This window comes from Lutra lutra, chromosome 8 (assembly GCF_902655055.1).
Source record: "Lutra lutra chromosome 8, mLutLut1.2, whole genome shotgun sequence".
NCBI lineage: Eukaryota > Metazoa > Chordata > Mammalia > Carnivora > Mustelidae > Lutra > Lutra lutra.
In genome coordinates, this window is record NC_062285.1 from 78,003,988 (window position 1) to 78,020,216 (window position 16,229).

General features: G+C 35.4%; 1 protein-coding gene across 6 annotated transcripts in view; it reads left to right on the forward strand.

Annotated features, from left to right (window-relative positions):
* CCDC91 (coiled-coil domain containing 91) overlaps nt 1-16,229 on the forward strand; it is a 377,326-nt gene that overhangs the window by 109,829 nt on the left and 251,268 nt on the right. For 4 of the 6 annotated variants that reach the window (XM_047741685.1, XM_047741684.1, XM_047741683.1 and 1 more), the window contains exons 4-6: nt 3,642-3,799; nt 4,737-4,940; nt 5,379-5,483. In XM_047741685.1, the coding sequence (XP_047597641.1) occupies nt 3,642-3,799; nt 4,737-4,940; nt 5,379-5,483 (467 nt within the window). Of the gene's footprint in view, nt 1-70; nt 192-2,437; nt 2,527-3,641; nt 3,800-4,736; nt 4,941-5,378; nt 5,484-16,229 lie in introns of those variants that run through there. The other 2 variants (XM_047741688.1, XM_047741687.1) reach the window with 2 other exon arrangements.

Consider the following 16,229-nt stretch of genomic DNA (forward strand, 5'->3'; position numbering starts at 1 on the left):
CTTAGGCAGCGTATTGTGAGGTCACAGAGGTATTGAACAGTATGGCATAATTAGAACTGTTAGTAGCACAGTGTGACTGGAGTGAGGTTGGCACTTAATGCTATCGTTTCTGGCTTGGGCAAATAGTTCTTTGAGGTACTGTTAACTAAGATGGAAAACATGAAGCAAAGCAGCTTTATGTAAGATAATGGGTAAGTTTGAGATACCTGCTGGACAGCTAAATGGAACTGTCTGGTAGTTGAGTATATGGATCTGGAGATCTGCATGTGGTTTGTGCTTAGAGATGTGAATTTAGGTGTCATTAGCTTACAGGTCATAATCTAAATACTGGATTTTCTTTTTTTTTTAAAATTATTTATTTATTTATTTGACAGACAGAAATCACAAGTAGGCAGAGAGGCAGGCAGAGAGAGAGGAGGAAGCCGACTTCCCGCTGAGCAGAGAGCCCGATGTGGGGCTCCATCCCAGGACCCTGGGATCATGACCCGAGCCGAAAGGCAGAGGCTTTAAGCCACTGAGCCACCCAGGTGCCCCCTAAATAATGGATTTTCAAAGTGGTAATGTGGACATTGGGAAGGCCAGAGGGTGTAGGGAACAATGAAACTTAAGATTGAGTGGAGAAAGAATCTGAAAAGAAAACAAGGACAAAATAGTCAAACTATTAGGAGGAAGTCTAGGAGATAATGGTATTCTAAGCACCAAAGGAGGAGGTTCAGGAACAGGGAGGTTTGCTAATAGTAAGTGCTCCTGAGAACTAAAGAATGATCAAGTAAGAAGTGTTCATTTGATTAATAGGAACTGAAAGAAAAATTAATGTCTTAAATGATGGGTCTAGTGGAGTGATAAAAGGTGGGAGAGGAAGAAAAAAGATGGAAACAAATCATTTGTTTTGGTTTTAAAGGGAAAGTGTGATAGGGTGGCAGTAGTTGGTAGAAATAAAAGGTTGCAGTCACATGTGTGAGGGTCCCCTCTTCCTGTTTTCCTCCCTCAACATCTCCCTTCCTTTTTCCCTTATGTATCTCTTTCCTCTTACAGTCCCTCTTTCCTCCTGTTATTCTACCTACTTTTCCTTCTTTTTCTGAAATGATGTACTTGACCATTTAATGTTATAGGATGAGAATTTAACTCGGGACAATATGATGTCTTAGAATATGGCTACAAATGTGAGTGACATGTAAAGAGATGTTAAAATGTTTAGGTATTAGATCAGACTATTTTAAAAAAAGATTTTTATTTATTTATTTGAGAAAGAGAGAGTGAGAGAGAGGGCATACAAGCAAGGAGAGGGGAAGAGGGAAAGGGAGAAACAGACTCCCTGCTGAGCAGAGAGCCTGTCGTGGGGCTGGATCCCAGTACCCTGGGATCATAATCCGAGCCTAAGGCAGATGCTCAACTGACTGAGCCACCCAGGCACCCCAGATCAGAATGATATTTTTAGGAGTTTCTTGAACCCAGGATCATAGTCACACATACCCTTCTGCCTTTCTGAAATAAACATAATTGTCCAAAAAATGTTAATGATCTTTGAAGTAATAATGAAAATGATATCAGCACAGTGCTAAATGTTTTACATATTTTAGTCAATTTAAGTCTCATCAGCAACACTATGCCAATTTTTACAGGCAAGAAAACTAAGGGAAGGTTTTTTTTTTTTTTTTTTTTTTTTTTTTAAGATTTTATTTATTTATTTGACAGTCAGAGACCACAAGTAGGCAGAGAGGCAGGCAGAGAGAGAAGGAGGAAGCAGGTTCCCTGCTGAGCAGAGAGCCCGATGCGGGGCTCGATCCTGAGATCATGACCTGAGCTGAAGGCAGAGGCTTAACCCACTGAGCCACCCAGGCGCCCCTAGAAAACTAAGGGAAGTTTAACTTGTCAGTTGTCTTACACCTGGTAGGATGATATGGTTCTGGAATCTATGCTGTTAATTACAAGTTTGTATTCCCTTTACTGTACTATAGTACTTATTTTCATGCCTTTAAAAGTTCATTAGGAATATTTTTATTATAAATTATAATTCAGAATTAGAATTAGACTGTTCTGACATTTTAGAAAAATAAGTTAGCATATTTTTAGCATAACAAATATGTTAGACTAGTGAAAAAATGATTTCTGGAAAAGATACATCGAGTACAAGCATGAATTGAAATTCCAGCTTTCTGTATTTTAGTTAAAATAGTGAAATGTCTGTGGGAAAAAGGTTAGAATACCTTATCCAATATGGCACAGTTTTCTGTATTTTAGTTCAAATAGTGAAATGTCTATGGGATAAGGTTAGAATACCTTATCCAGTATGGCACATAGTGTCTTAAAAACTTGTTATTATGACATAGTAATAGTATATAAAGAAAACTGAATGATCCCATAGGGTGGCCAATCAGAAATTGATATATTCCTTAGTTTTTAAATATCTAATGACCTCATACATATCTTTCTTTAGGCAAAAATGCAATTTCCATTGTGAGCTGCCTTCCAGAATTTATGGTAGAACTTCGCTGACGTTTCTACTGATGCCAATGTGGAATAAAGGTCTATATAATTTAGAAAGTCAAAATGTTTAAATTCATTATTGTTAAAAGTGATTTACACTTCTTAAACTTTAAAACACATAATATAAATATATTTGAATTTTTAGAAAGAAATTTGAAAATATAGTAATAATATGTATAACCTTTTAATTTTGCCCTTATTGGTGTCTTGTCTTATTTCATCTTGGCAGTCAGCTTTCTTTTCATGACCTTTGTATTTAAGCCTAATCATAATCTAATAATATTTTGTCATCAAGCTAATTATGGGATTCTGTTTCAACATTACTTTTTTATAGAAACAAGTCAGTAAACTAAAATTGATTTTAACAAAGTCTTTTGGCCTGTTACAAAGAAGTAGTTAACACAGAGGAAGTTGGATTAGCTACTTTTTAATTTAATTTTTTTTTTGAAGATTTTGTTTATTTTTTGAGAGAGAGCATGTGCTGTGGAGGTGGGTAGGGGCAGAGGTGGAGGGAGAGAGAGAATCTGAAGCAGACTTCCTGTTTGTTGAACTGGATGTGGTGCTTGATCTCATGACCCTGAGATCATGATCTTAGCTGAAATCAAGAGTCAGATGCTTAACCAACTGAGCTACCCAGACGCCCTGGATTAGCTATTTTAAAGTAATTATTCTTCCTTTTAGCTCAGTTTATTGTAATACATATTTAATTGATTTGACTTGCCTACTGGGTCATAAGGTCATTGAGTACATGAACTCCTCATCTGTCTTGTTCACTGTATCTTCTCCATGCTTCTTGCTTGTGCTGGGCATTAGTAGGTATGCTAGTGCTTTTTCTTGACTGAATAAATGGATAATATATTTAAATACTTTCTCTCAGTTGGAAATGCACTACTTATGGTAATGTGTTTTTATGTAATCACTAAGACATTAGTAAACTGTTTTGTTGCCTGGATCTCATATGGAAATGTCATGATAAATTTAGAAATACTAGTTTTAGATTTTAGATAGTGGTCCCTGAGGAATAGGCATAGGATCTTTGTTTCATTGCCTTTACTTCCCTTACCCTTTTCCCTTCCCTTCCCTCTACTCTCTTTCTTCCTTTCAACTCATTCTTGACTTTCTCTTGGATAATCCTGTATTTGTTTTTTCTTTAGTATCTGGAGTCCATCTTTCTCCAGCTTCTCCTGAGATTATACTGGACCATGACCATGCTACTTCAGTTGGCTGCCTCTCTTCTGAGCCCATCATTTCATCACCAGAGAATGCACACACAGACAACAGCATTGTCAGTCAAACCGTTCCTAAAGCACAGGTAAAGACAAGTGTATTTTTGTAAGTTTACATACTAAAAAAATTATAGCCTGGTTTAAATGAAGCTTTTCTGATTTTTTTAACTTATTTTTCTGAAAAATATTTCTGTAGATATTTTAACTTTGAGGCTAATAGCTAGAATTCAAAAAACTGAATAATATGTTTGTTTTGTGGCATAATTGCAAAGTATTTAAGTAGCCATAGTTACCAAAATACAGTTTAAGTGTATCATTTATTAAAATTGACTTAGCTTTGCATTTCAAATCTTCAAAACTTCAAAAGAAAAAATAATTACAAAAAAATAATTATTTCTCTTTTCAGGGATGCTTACCCTGCCTTTTTTAGGTATTAGAGTGTTCATTTCAATTTTAGAGTAAAAATAAAAAAGATAGCAGTCATAGGTTTTATTCATTCAAATATTTATTGATCCAGACATTGGACTAAATGCTGCAATTAGTCCAGATTTCCAAAGTACAGCACACAATCTTGAGTCACCTGTTACCTGCGTGTACTAGAGAGTGATTGATGATCAATTAGTGGTTATTAAGAAATTTCAAATTCTGATTTACAATTTAAAAAATATACAAATTCTGGATGTTTGTATAAATTTAAGAACTGATGAGTATCAGATGTGTCCATACTTAATTATATGCTCTCAAGCATAAGAAAATGTTTCAAGTTTTTTAGTGCTTTGCTTGCAAAATGATAAATGCTTTAGACTCTAAAGTTTAGAAGAAATTTTGTTTCTTAGCTGCGAAGATCAGGTTGTTGTAACAGTTTGAGGTCTTCTGTTGATTTACTTAAAGGGTGAAATAATTTCAGAACCTTTGCTACAACTTAATTTCCAAATGTGGTTTCTGGTGCCCTTTGGATGTTTTCATTATTGGTACAGTGTAAACTTTCCCCTTTTGTGTATTTTTTTTTTTAATGTGGTTTAGATTCAGCAATCAACACACACTCATCTGGATATCTCACTTTTTCCATTGGGTTTAAATGATGAGAAAAGTAATGGAACAATTGCTCTTGTGGATGATTCTGAGGATCCTGGAGCCAATGTATCAAACATACAGCTTCAGCAAAAAATTTCAAGTCTGGAGATTAAACTCAAAGTTTCTGAAGAAGAAAAACAGAGAATTAAAAAGGTATATTTACATTTGCCTATAAAAATAAATGTTTGAATTGCATGAACTCGAAATCTGATACAATCCCAGTCTCTGATTAAGAGCTCATGAGTGGAAGAAGATGCTTTCTTCCCTTGGCTATAGGTTTCAATGAATTTTATGAGTTTATCACTTAGAAAAGTCTTTGATAAACAATGGTTAGTCTTAGATACAGACTTTTAAAGGTGAACATCTTATTAGTGAACACTTACTAGTGTGAATAATTTTAGTGTTATATCGGTGTTAATATAGGTTTGGAAATGAGAGTGGGGCATATAATCTGTAATAGTGTTGAGCTTCAAACCATACTTCCTATTAGTTCTTTCCCTACCAAATATTTTCTGGTGTGTTCATTGAAAAAACTGTATATATTTTATACCATTAAATATTACAAAATTTATGCTTGGATTTTTCTTTTAGGATGTGGAATCATTGATGGAAAAGCATAGTGTCTTAGAAAAAGATTTCCTTAAAGAAAAAGAGCAAGAGGCCATTTCGTTTCAAGATAGATACAAAGAACTTCAGGTAAACCTTGTGAATTTAAAATTTAATATGCAGGCCTTTTGCAGAAACATGTAAAATAATTTCAAAAAGTGTTTAATAAATACTTAATGAAGGATCGGATGCTTGCTTTAATTTGTAAAATGTTGACCAGCAATGGATAAGATTAATGATAAATGCCATTTTGAAAAATATGTATTTGGGAGAAGCAATGAGGGTTAGTTGAGACTCTGGTGAAAGATACTGTTTCTGATGGATAAAACTTAGAAATTGATATTCTGATTTTTCTTACTGTGATTACATTTGAAGAGTTTGAAATCCTGTAACTTCCAAAGTAAGATATTTAACCTTTTTCATAAATTGTAATTAATGTTTCCTCTTCTTCTCTCCAAATTTCCTTAATAAACTTCTGCCGTCTTTCCTATCCCAATAAATGGCAGCTCTGTATTTCCAGTTGCTAAGGATGATATCCACATTTACCCCATGTCTGTTCCTTTATCACAACTTGTTGGCTCTACCTTCAAAATGCCCAGGTTTTGATTGTTTGTCCTTAAGTCACTGCTACTCCCCTATTCTAAGCCATCCTTATTTCTCCCTTGGAATACTAAAGGATCTTCTAACTAATCTTTTTGCTTCTGTCATTGCCCACTTACAGACCATTCTCCACATTGCAGCCACTGTGATCGGTCTAATACTTAAAGCTGATCATGTCCTTTCTCTGCTCTGAAACCTTCATGGCTTCTCATCTCACCCAAATTAAAAGCCAAGTAAGTCCTTAGGATGGTTTGCAAGGCACTGCATTCTCTTTTATCCCCTCTCCTCATCTTTCCCCCGCTTCTTTCTCCTCAGTCATTTTGCCCTATCCTTATATCTGGAACACTCTTCCCTCAGTTCCCTCCATGGTTTTCTTTTTTATATCATTCAGATGCCTGTGCAAATATCACCTTATCAGAGAAGATCCCTGTCAACCTTCCCATTTTCTGCTTTTTCTCCATAGCACTTTTTACATCTGACAAACTATATATTTACTTGTTTATATGCCTAGATCATTTTAATGGTCTCCTAAGTAGTCTTCTAGCCTCTGTCCTTGCTATTCTTTCTGATGAGTTTTTATTTCAGCAGGTAATGTTTTTAAAAATGTAAATCAAATCATTTCCCAACCTCAATTCTCAGTCTCCTTCCAATGTAAATCTTCTGGCTTCTCCAAGTATTCCAGTGACTTACTTATACTGAACTTCTTACTTATTAAGGTCCAGGTGAATGTGTGAGTCTGTGTTGGAGAGGGCATTCCTTGCTGTTGAAGTGGCAAGTGGAGGGAAATGGTTTGTGATTCATTCACAGTCTCTGACTGGATGGCTCTTCTATCTGTAAAACTCTTGCCAAAAAAAAAAAAAAAAAAAAAAAAAAAAGAAAAGAAAACTTGAAAATAAGGGAAAGGGAGAGCTGTGTTCTTTCAGTGTCTTATGGGGATTTTGTTTAATAGACTTTGGATTATTTAGGAGAATGTACTTTATTTGACTCACTGTTTACTGTTGATTGTCTCAGATGTATTTTTCTTTTTTTAAAGATTTTATTTATTTATTTGGCAGAGCGAGATACAGTGAGAACGGGAACACAAGCAGGGGCAGTGGGAGAGAGAGAAGCAGGCTTCCCGCCAAGCAGGGAGCCCAGTTGAGCAGGGGCTCAATCCCAAGACCCTGGGACTATGATCTGAGCCAAAGGCAGACACTTAACAACTGAACCACATAGGCACCCCAAGTCTCAACTATATTGACATTACATGTTAGTTAATTTTTTCCCCAGAGGAACATTAAGTCATTTCTGTTAGAAAAGATAACTTCAATACTCTTATTGCCATGTAGGACATTGGTAAGTTTTGTCTCCAACCTAGCACTCTTCCTTAGTCTAACACACCATTATTTAAATTTATATATATATATACATATATACATATATATATATATATATATATATATATCATACCTACATGCATATATATGATATATACATATTTTCAAATGCTCTTTGAACCAGTCTTAATATCCAATTCCTTAATTCTTAAGCATAAGTTAATCCATTTATTAATAAGTGAGTAGAATAAATCTTTGGCCTATGTTCAGTTTCTATTTACATGAGTCACATTTTAATGTTTTGAATATTACACTTTTAACAATGGACTGAACTCTAGCTTCCTTCAAATACCTGCTCAAGTGTTACCTTCTTGTGGTTGCTTTCCTTGACCATGCAGTAGAAAATAAGACACTGTAAATGCCCAGCATATCCTAGCTACCTTTCCTTGCTTTTTTCCTCCTCCTTATTTATTCACCTGTAATTTGGTTTTAATTTGGTGATTTTGTATTTTCTCCCACTGATTTTTATGAAATTAGGAACTTTCTTTCCCAGTGCCTAGAGCCATATCTGGCATATAGTATGGGCTCACGTAATATTCTTGAATGAATGAATGAATGATTTTACTGATATAATGCATCCTGTTCCCCAAAGGCTAATTGTGTTGCGTAAAGCAACACTTAACCAGCCCCATATTTGAATTACCGTGTTTATTGGAAGATGCGATACTGAATACTGAGAGAACTTTATATATTTTTTTCTGCCTATAATGAGTGACTTATTCTGGGCCCTATAGTGAGACATGTATCTTTGCAAATTCAGTTTCAGTTTCTCAGTCTACTAATGAAAACAGTAAAGTAGTATACTTGAGATACCGTCTAAGACCTCACAGACACTTTGAGCTTTTCACAGTAAAGACCAATATAAATCCCGAGTGGCATTATCATGGCGGTTGAACTGCTTTTACTATTAACAGGGATAATAGAAAAGTAACAAGTTGAGTCCTCAAAACTCACATTCAATTTAAAAAGATTTTTTATAGGAAGCGGTACTTCCAAAGAAAACTTTTTTCAGATGGTTTACTTCTACACCAGGAAGGGTCTCTCTCCTTTTTATACCATGTGAATAAAAGGGTAACTGACTTAGGGAGTATCTTACCACCTTGGGCACATAAGTGATAGAAAAATGTACTAGGAGGTCTCATAGCCCAACTGAACCAAAAGGCAAACACGCTACTTAGCAAAGCTTTTAGTTGTTGTTGTTAGAGCTCTCTCTTTAGGTCTTTGTTGTTCTGTACTGGTTTCTTCAGTCTGTTTTCTTCCTGCTGTTCAGTTTGAATAATTTTTATTGTTCTATCTTGTAGTTTACCAAATCTGCTTTTGAGTCAATTCTTTGCTATTTATTAATTTTGTATTTTTCAGTTTTAAAATTTCTGTTTGGTTCTTTCTTTAAAAGTTTTTATTTATTTTTGTGAGAGAGAGAGGGAGAGCGAGAACGGGAAGAAGAGAGTGAGTAGGAGCAGTGGGGAGGGGCAGAGGGAGAAGCAAGCTCCCCGTGAGCAGGAAGCTGAGTGTGGGACTCGATCTCAGGACCCTGAGATCATGACCTGAACTGAAGGCAGACGCTTAACCAACTGAACCAACCAGGCACCCATTGTTTGGTTCTTTATGTCTTCTTTTTGCTGAAGCTTTCTTCTTTTCCTCATGTTTTAATCATGTTCATAATTACTTATTTAAGCAACTTTATGAGGGTTGCCTTAAAATCCTTGTCAATCATCTTAACATTGGTGTGAGCTTATTGCTCTCTGTTCATGGTCTTTTCTTATTCAGTTTGAGGTTTTCCTGATTCTTGGTATGATGAGTGGTTTTAATTATATCCTATGCATTTGGGGTCTTTCATATGACTCCTTGGGTCTTGGTTAAATCTGGTATTTTAACGGGTCTCCTGACACTGCACAGTTGGGGGAAGGTAGATGCCACTTTGTTATTTTCAGGTTCACATTTCCTACTTAGCTGCCATTGACCTTCTGGGTCAGAAAAGTGCCTCTTAATCCTGGGAAAAAGTGGAATTTCAAGCCCTCTTTCAGCCTTGGCTGATACTGCCCTCGTTGGCAGGAGGAACATGCAGTGGGGAAGCCTCTGGATGGCTGAGTTCTGAGTCCTCACTCAGCTTTTTCTGACACAGGAAGGAGGGAAAAAGAGCCTCCTTATGTCTGGGTGGGTATTCAAGTCCAAAAAAATGCCTCCCAACTTGGTTTTCTCTGCTGTTAGCTAGAGGGCATTGAGGGTGGGATGGGAAACTTCCCTACAGCTGGTCAAGGTGGAAGTCTGGGCTTAGCGTTTTGGCCTTGGCTCACAGAGATTGATGTGGGGTGATATATTTTTTTCCATGGGTTTGGCTGTCATCAGGCCATTTGTTATCTACAAGTTTTTTGTTTTGCTGAATTGGCCCTTCTGTGGGCCTTTGGCTAGAGAGGAAGGGCTTTTTTTGGGGGTTTTTGTTTGTGCCCACCGGTATTTCCTGGTTGCTGCCCATTCCATTACCCAGTTTGGGATGTATGAGGCTAAAGAAAACTCAATAGTACTGAATGTGTCATTCCCTTTTTCCCCCAGGTCCCTAGATCTCTCTTCTTGCCACCTTCTAGAATCATCATGTATTTGTTTAAAATATAATATCTAGGTGTTTTAGCTGTATTTATTGAAAAAATAAGGAGAAATGAATCTCCTTCATCTTAGTCTGTAAGTGTACTAGAAAAGAACATTCTAAATTTTAAATATTCTTTGTTGTAGCTACAGCAGGAAACTAACTTCAGTCTTAAAATATATTAACTTAAAGCAGATATTTTGAGTAGATTTTTTTGAGGAAATAGTTTATATAGTCAGTTTTTGGAATCCTTGTAAATAGAGGAAGGGCAAATAAAAATACAGATAACTCAAACTGGGAAAAAACTCATCGGTCTCTATTTTTGCTTTATACTTAATCAAGTTTGAACCTGTACTTTCTGGAAATGTATTTTCAATAAAAATATTTAAATTAAAAAAATATTTAAATTATGTTGTACAGACCAGCTTCATTAAGAATTTAGAAAATCTTGGGCTTCACTATTTGACCTCCTTTTTTGTAATCCACTTCTTTCTGGGGTTAACCCCTTTTTCCAAACTGATACAAAGCTAGTTCAGTCTGATAACTTTTTAGGAATAAGAGATGTTATTTATTTACTTTTTAAAAATATTTTATTTTTTTATTCATCAGAGAGAGAGTGAGTGAGCATAAGCAGGGGGAGCTGCAGGCAGAGGGAAAAGCAGTCTTCCTGCTGAGCAAGGAGCCTGATGCAGGAGTCTATCCCAGGGTCCTGGGATCATGACCTGAGCTGAAGGCAGATGCTTTGACACCTCACATAATTATTTGCTAAGCATTTGGCATAAATTATTTAACTTAACTGACTGAGTGACCCAGGAGTCCCAAGAATAAGAGATGTTATTAAATTTGTGTCAAAAGAGGCCACTGTGTGCCAAATATTTATATAGGGTGAAATATTAGCAAAAGTGAGTTTTTAAAGAGTGGATATTTATTAAATTTCTTCCTTGAATTTATGGCTTGTCAGTCATTCTACAGATATCTGAAAATCAATATATTTTTCTGAAGAATATGGCAATCCATATATTTTTCTTTATTAAGACATATAACCTACAGATCTTTTAAATATTTGTGGAGTTTAATGAAATAGAAAAAGTTTTCAGTTATTTATGATGACAGAGATAATATATTTGGTGCCTATCTCTCTGTGGTATCTTAAGTAAAATGAAACATTCAGGAATACAAAGAGAGAGTACTGATGAAACTAGATTAAATTAGCTGAGAAGCCTTTCTCTTAAAAAATGTTAGTATGCTTATGTGTTTATAAGAATAGTATGTTTATTGTGGAAAATATGGAAAATTCAGAGAAATAAAAATAAAACAAAATTCGTACATTTTCATCACCATAAACAATCCAGGTATTTTCATGGGATCTCAAAGTGGAGCGTTTTAATTTTTCAGTTTTGCAAATAAATCTACCTCTACTTAGATCATCGTTGGGTGTGCCTTTGTTAAGATTTTAGTCTAACCAGAGAACGAATAATTAATAAACGTAGTGTTTGTAAAACCTTAAATAAACTTTTTTAAAAAAGACAACAGTCACTATTGCAGAGAACTCTAACAGTGTTGTTTTATGCGATATGGTCTAATTACCAGGATAGGTGGGGGGTGTGAATGTGCCTGTAACAGTAGGAAATAAGGAACACTGTGAACTCCGCCGTACAATGGGGGTGTGCACTACCTCTCCTTTCCTGTTCTGTCCAGGGTGTGTAGCCCAAGCAGAGGAAGAAAAATGAGTCATGCTGCATTTGTCAGAGGTAGCTATTTAAAGGACTTTTCATGAATCTTGAGGAGAGAACTCATCTTAGTACAACTTGGATTCCAGTTTCTTTTGTCTTCTTTTTCTGACTCCCATCGCAAATTGGTCTGCCTGTGTGACGAGCACTGAAGAAACTTGGCAGCTTATCAGGTTGCACCTGATAATAAAAATGCTACCACATTTAAAAAATTGAATTAGCAGATGCAGCTGGTTATAAAATTATCATCTCTGAGAGTTGTCAGAATCGGCAGCTATGGCTAACTTTGGGAATTTTCTGTATAAACTTTTTAAAGACTGGGCCTGTTCTTCCAAATGCCATTTCTTATTGAAATGCCTCCTGGTTATAGTATGTTGATTATTCTCTTTGAGAATTAAAACAACAAAACAAAACAAAAACAATTATGCGAAAATACAGCGTTTCATTTAATAGTGTTTAAATTGACCTCATAAATGGATTTATACTGCTTCATTCTGTTGCTGATTTCACAGGTTATATTAATTAAATAAGAATAAATATCATTCTTTTTTTCTTTTTAAGGAATTTATTTATTCAGAGAAAGAGGATGTGAGCAGGGGGAAGAGAGGTAGATTCAGAGGGAGAGAGAGAATCTCAGGCAGACTCTGTGCTGAGCATGGAGCCCTACCTGGGACTCAGTCTCACAACCTCAAGATCATGACCTGAGCTGAAAACGATAGTCAGATGTTCACCCGACGGAGCCACCCAGGTGCCCCAAATAGATATTATTCTTAATGTTTTTGTGTACTTTTCAGTGAATGCTAGTCAGGTGTTAGACACTTGGGCCCTTAGCCAGAGCTGCCGTGATTGTTGTGCTTTATGGCACTTGGCTGAGGGTAGATTTGAGCAGTGGCTTGACACCTCTGAGCCTTTAGCTTGATGACCCAGTATGTGAGGAATTAACCAGTTCTGTATCGGTAACCCGAAATGTAGTTGCAGTCCTGCCAAGAGCAAGGGTATGCTAAAGGAAAGACAGATTAAGCATATCTTGAAGACACCCTGCTCACTCACCAATCCTTAAGAATGATTAACAGCATTATGAAGAAGAGGAAAAAAATGAAAGGAAAATAAAAATTCTATGTTTTGTTTGGTCTCCTATGCCTTTCATTTAACACTGTGTATTTTAGATTGGGAGAGATACCGGGAAATGAATAAATTTCAGTTTTTAGGAAACCTACCCTCTTTACAAGCCCCATAAAGGGAGAGTCATTATGACAGATGCATCTAAGAATTTTCTTTCTTATTCCAAAATAAATTAAATTGTCAAATCCAGTGTAAATTTGGAAGACCTTTCTGTTGAACTGTATTAGAACAATAAGCATTGAAGCAAAAGGTTTATATGTTTTTAAAAAAGTTTATTCAAGATATGCTGGAGGATTTATATATAAAAATAAGCAACATTTCAAGGGTGTTTTACTTACTATGTCAGTTATACATTTCTTAAATGTAAGATTTTTAGGTCAAAGTAATACATTTGAAATATTACTTTATGTAGTAGTTTTCACTAATTTCTTTGTTTTATCTCTTTTACTTCACTGATTTGACTGCCTTTAGATTTTAAAGCAGTAGTCCTCAATCGTGGCTGCCATTAGCATCTCTAGGAAAGGCTTTAAAAAATGCTCAAGTCCTTTCCCACACCAGTTAAATGTGTTCAGGTGGTTCAGACATCAAAAGGACGTCTAGTAAAAAAGGTATAGAAGCCGTGAAAAGCCTACTCATCATCCTTTGCACAGTCCGCCTAGTGCCTGGTCCTCTCAACAGGTAACCAGCATTGGTTTATTTTTATCCTTCCAGACTCTTTTAGGGTGAATACAAAACCCAACTCTAAAGGGATGGATGGACGGATGGTTGAATAAATCCTCCATCTCCTTCTTATACAGATAGTAGTATACTAAATACATTTTAATTACATATTTTTACAAATTTTCCCCTTCCCCTCCTTATTTAAGAGTGTTCCTTAGAGGCCCTTCAATAGTGGCTCATTAAGAGATTCTTACTCAGTTTTCTTTTTATGGGTATCCAAATATATTATTTCATTTTTTCTGTTACAAAGTACTGCTGTCTAAAGACTTAATTTCAATCTAATCTTTTAATTACTAATTTTCTTCTTAGACAAATTTCCAATTTGTTGTTCTTTAAAGTCAAATAATTTTATTGGAATATGCCCTGGTATTGGTCAATCTGGGTTGATTTCTCTAGATTCACAATGTGCCCCTTTAATATATATGGATTCAAGTACTTTTTTAGAATTTCAAGGAGTTTTTATTAAATATGCATTTAATTCTTGTTTTATTTCCTATTTTTTCCCCTTCTGGTGACTCATGTGTGTTGGATAGTGTTTGTCTACTATGTTAGCCTTTAGTGTTGAATCCTTTTCATTGCTTTCTTCATTTCTTTCTGATCTAAAACATGTTTCCCCTTTTATTTTATTTCTCTTAAGGTATTTTCAATTTAGCTTATTTGATCTTATGTTCTTTTTAGTTCAGTCATCATTTCCAAAATGATTCATTCTGTCATAATTCTTTTCTGAAAAATTTCCTATCATTTGAGTCTTTCTGTAGTATGATTTATGTTGCTCCTTAGTTTATCACTTTCATAATATCTTTTAGTTCACTTTGAAATATAAGTGTAGAGTTTTAAATTTCTTTTTTAGTGTGTATTTTTGCTGTGCTTTTATTTTCTGTAGGGCTGTGATTCTGTTCCTTTTACATATATAGTAGTCTATGGGATTTGACTTTGGTACTTTTTTGTTATTTGTTTTTATATGGCATTAATTTCCTTGGCCTTTTAAAAGAGAGGAGTGATTGAAGATAGTTTTATTCCCTCATGATTCTATAGTGCTCTCATGTTTTTGTCAGATTAAAAAATTGTTGCCACATTTATAGATTTTTCTGACTCTGTTCCATCTTCCACTTCTATCTCAAAACCCTCTTTTTCTTCTCTCTTTGGTTGGTTTGGATTCTCTTCTCAGCTAATTCTCCTCAGTCTGGAGCTCTCTCTTCAAAGTATGTAGAGTTTATCAGACCTGCTGTATCCTGGGCCATTGAAACCTTACTGAGGACCACTTGTACAACATCCCTATTAGAATGTATAGGCCCTTCAGTTTCAGCTGCTGGCCTCCTGTTGGGCTGCTGATCTCTGGTTAGAATCTGTTAGCTGTTGTGGAGTTCCCAGGTCTGCGTGATACCCTGTTGCTCTCATCTTTCTTCTTGCACAGAATCTGTTGCCATGCATATCTTAGGACGATTCACAGTTTGTCTTTACTTGCTCCCATTTGGGCATTCATAGAAACACTGTGACACCTTTTTTTTTTTTTTTTTTAAAGATTTATTTATTTATTTATTTGACACAGAGAGAGAGAGAGATCACAAGTAGGCAGAGAGACAGGCAGAGAGAGACGGAGAAGCAGGCTCCCCGCTAAGCAGGGAGCCCAATGCAGGGCTCGATCCCAGGACGCTGGGATCAGGACCCGAGCCGAAGGCAGATGCTTAACTAACCGAGCCACCCGGGCACCCCAATTGTGACACCTATTTTTGTGATAGCTATTGACTTTGAGTTTTTGGTTCAATTTTTTTAGGTGCTCTGTGTTTTTGTGAGGGGACTTTTGAGAGGTCTGAAAACTCTACCACCACTACTACCATATACCCACTATCCACTCACTACTAATTATTATTAAAGGGAATTATCTGTGATAGTTAGGGTTACATGTATGCTTTTCCTAAGGATATTATGTCATATGGAATTAGGAGTAGTTTGCAGTTGTGCTTAATAAAATTTGAGGGAAAAGACCATATTTTGGTTTTGTATACTGCTGTTTGGTTCTTGTAGATGCCTGTGAGAATTGTTGAAATGAAGAAGACAATGTCTAGAAAAAAAAAAAAAAAACCTGCTTGGGAAAACTACTGCTTTTATTCTTTGTTTTTGATTTTAATTTTATAGAATGTCAGTTTTACTGAAATATAATTGTACTGACATACAATTTTATGGAAATTGTATCACATTTTCCCAAGAGTCACTAACTTTCTCATGCTTTATTCCATTTTTTAAGTGTAGATGAATAACTTTAGAAAAAAGTAATTTGAGGAAGAGGATATTTGCAAGCATATCTATGGAGCTACTACTACTCACTTGATTCATTGCTTTCCAACATGTAACTTGTTTTTGTACCTTTTTACCTATATCTGTAGATATAGAACCACAACATCATGATCGATATTCCTAATAAGGATTTTCAGTCATTACCTCCCACCTCCCTAAAATATTAATTATCTTGAGAATAAACTTCGCTTTATACTATTTTTCTTCATTCACAATCTCTGTTCTCTACTTTAGCAGTTAGCAATCTTTCCCTAACTTAGGTGGTTAGCAACTTTTTTTTTTTGAATGAGGATTATTTTTTAAAAATAAAAATTACATTTTTTTCAAAATTAAAAAAAGCTTAAGCTCTTGTTTATTAAAAACTCTAGCTTATTGAATACAGTTTAAATAATGAAAAAATTAAGAACATTTT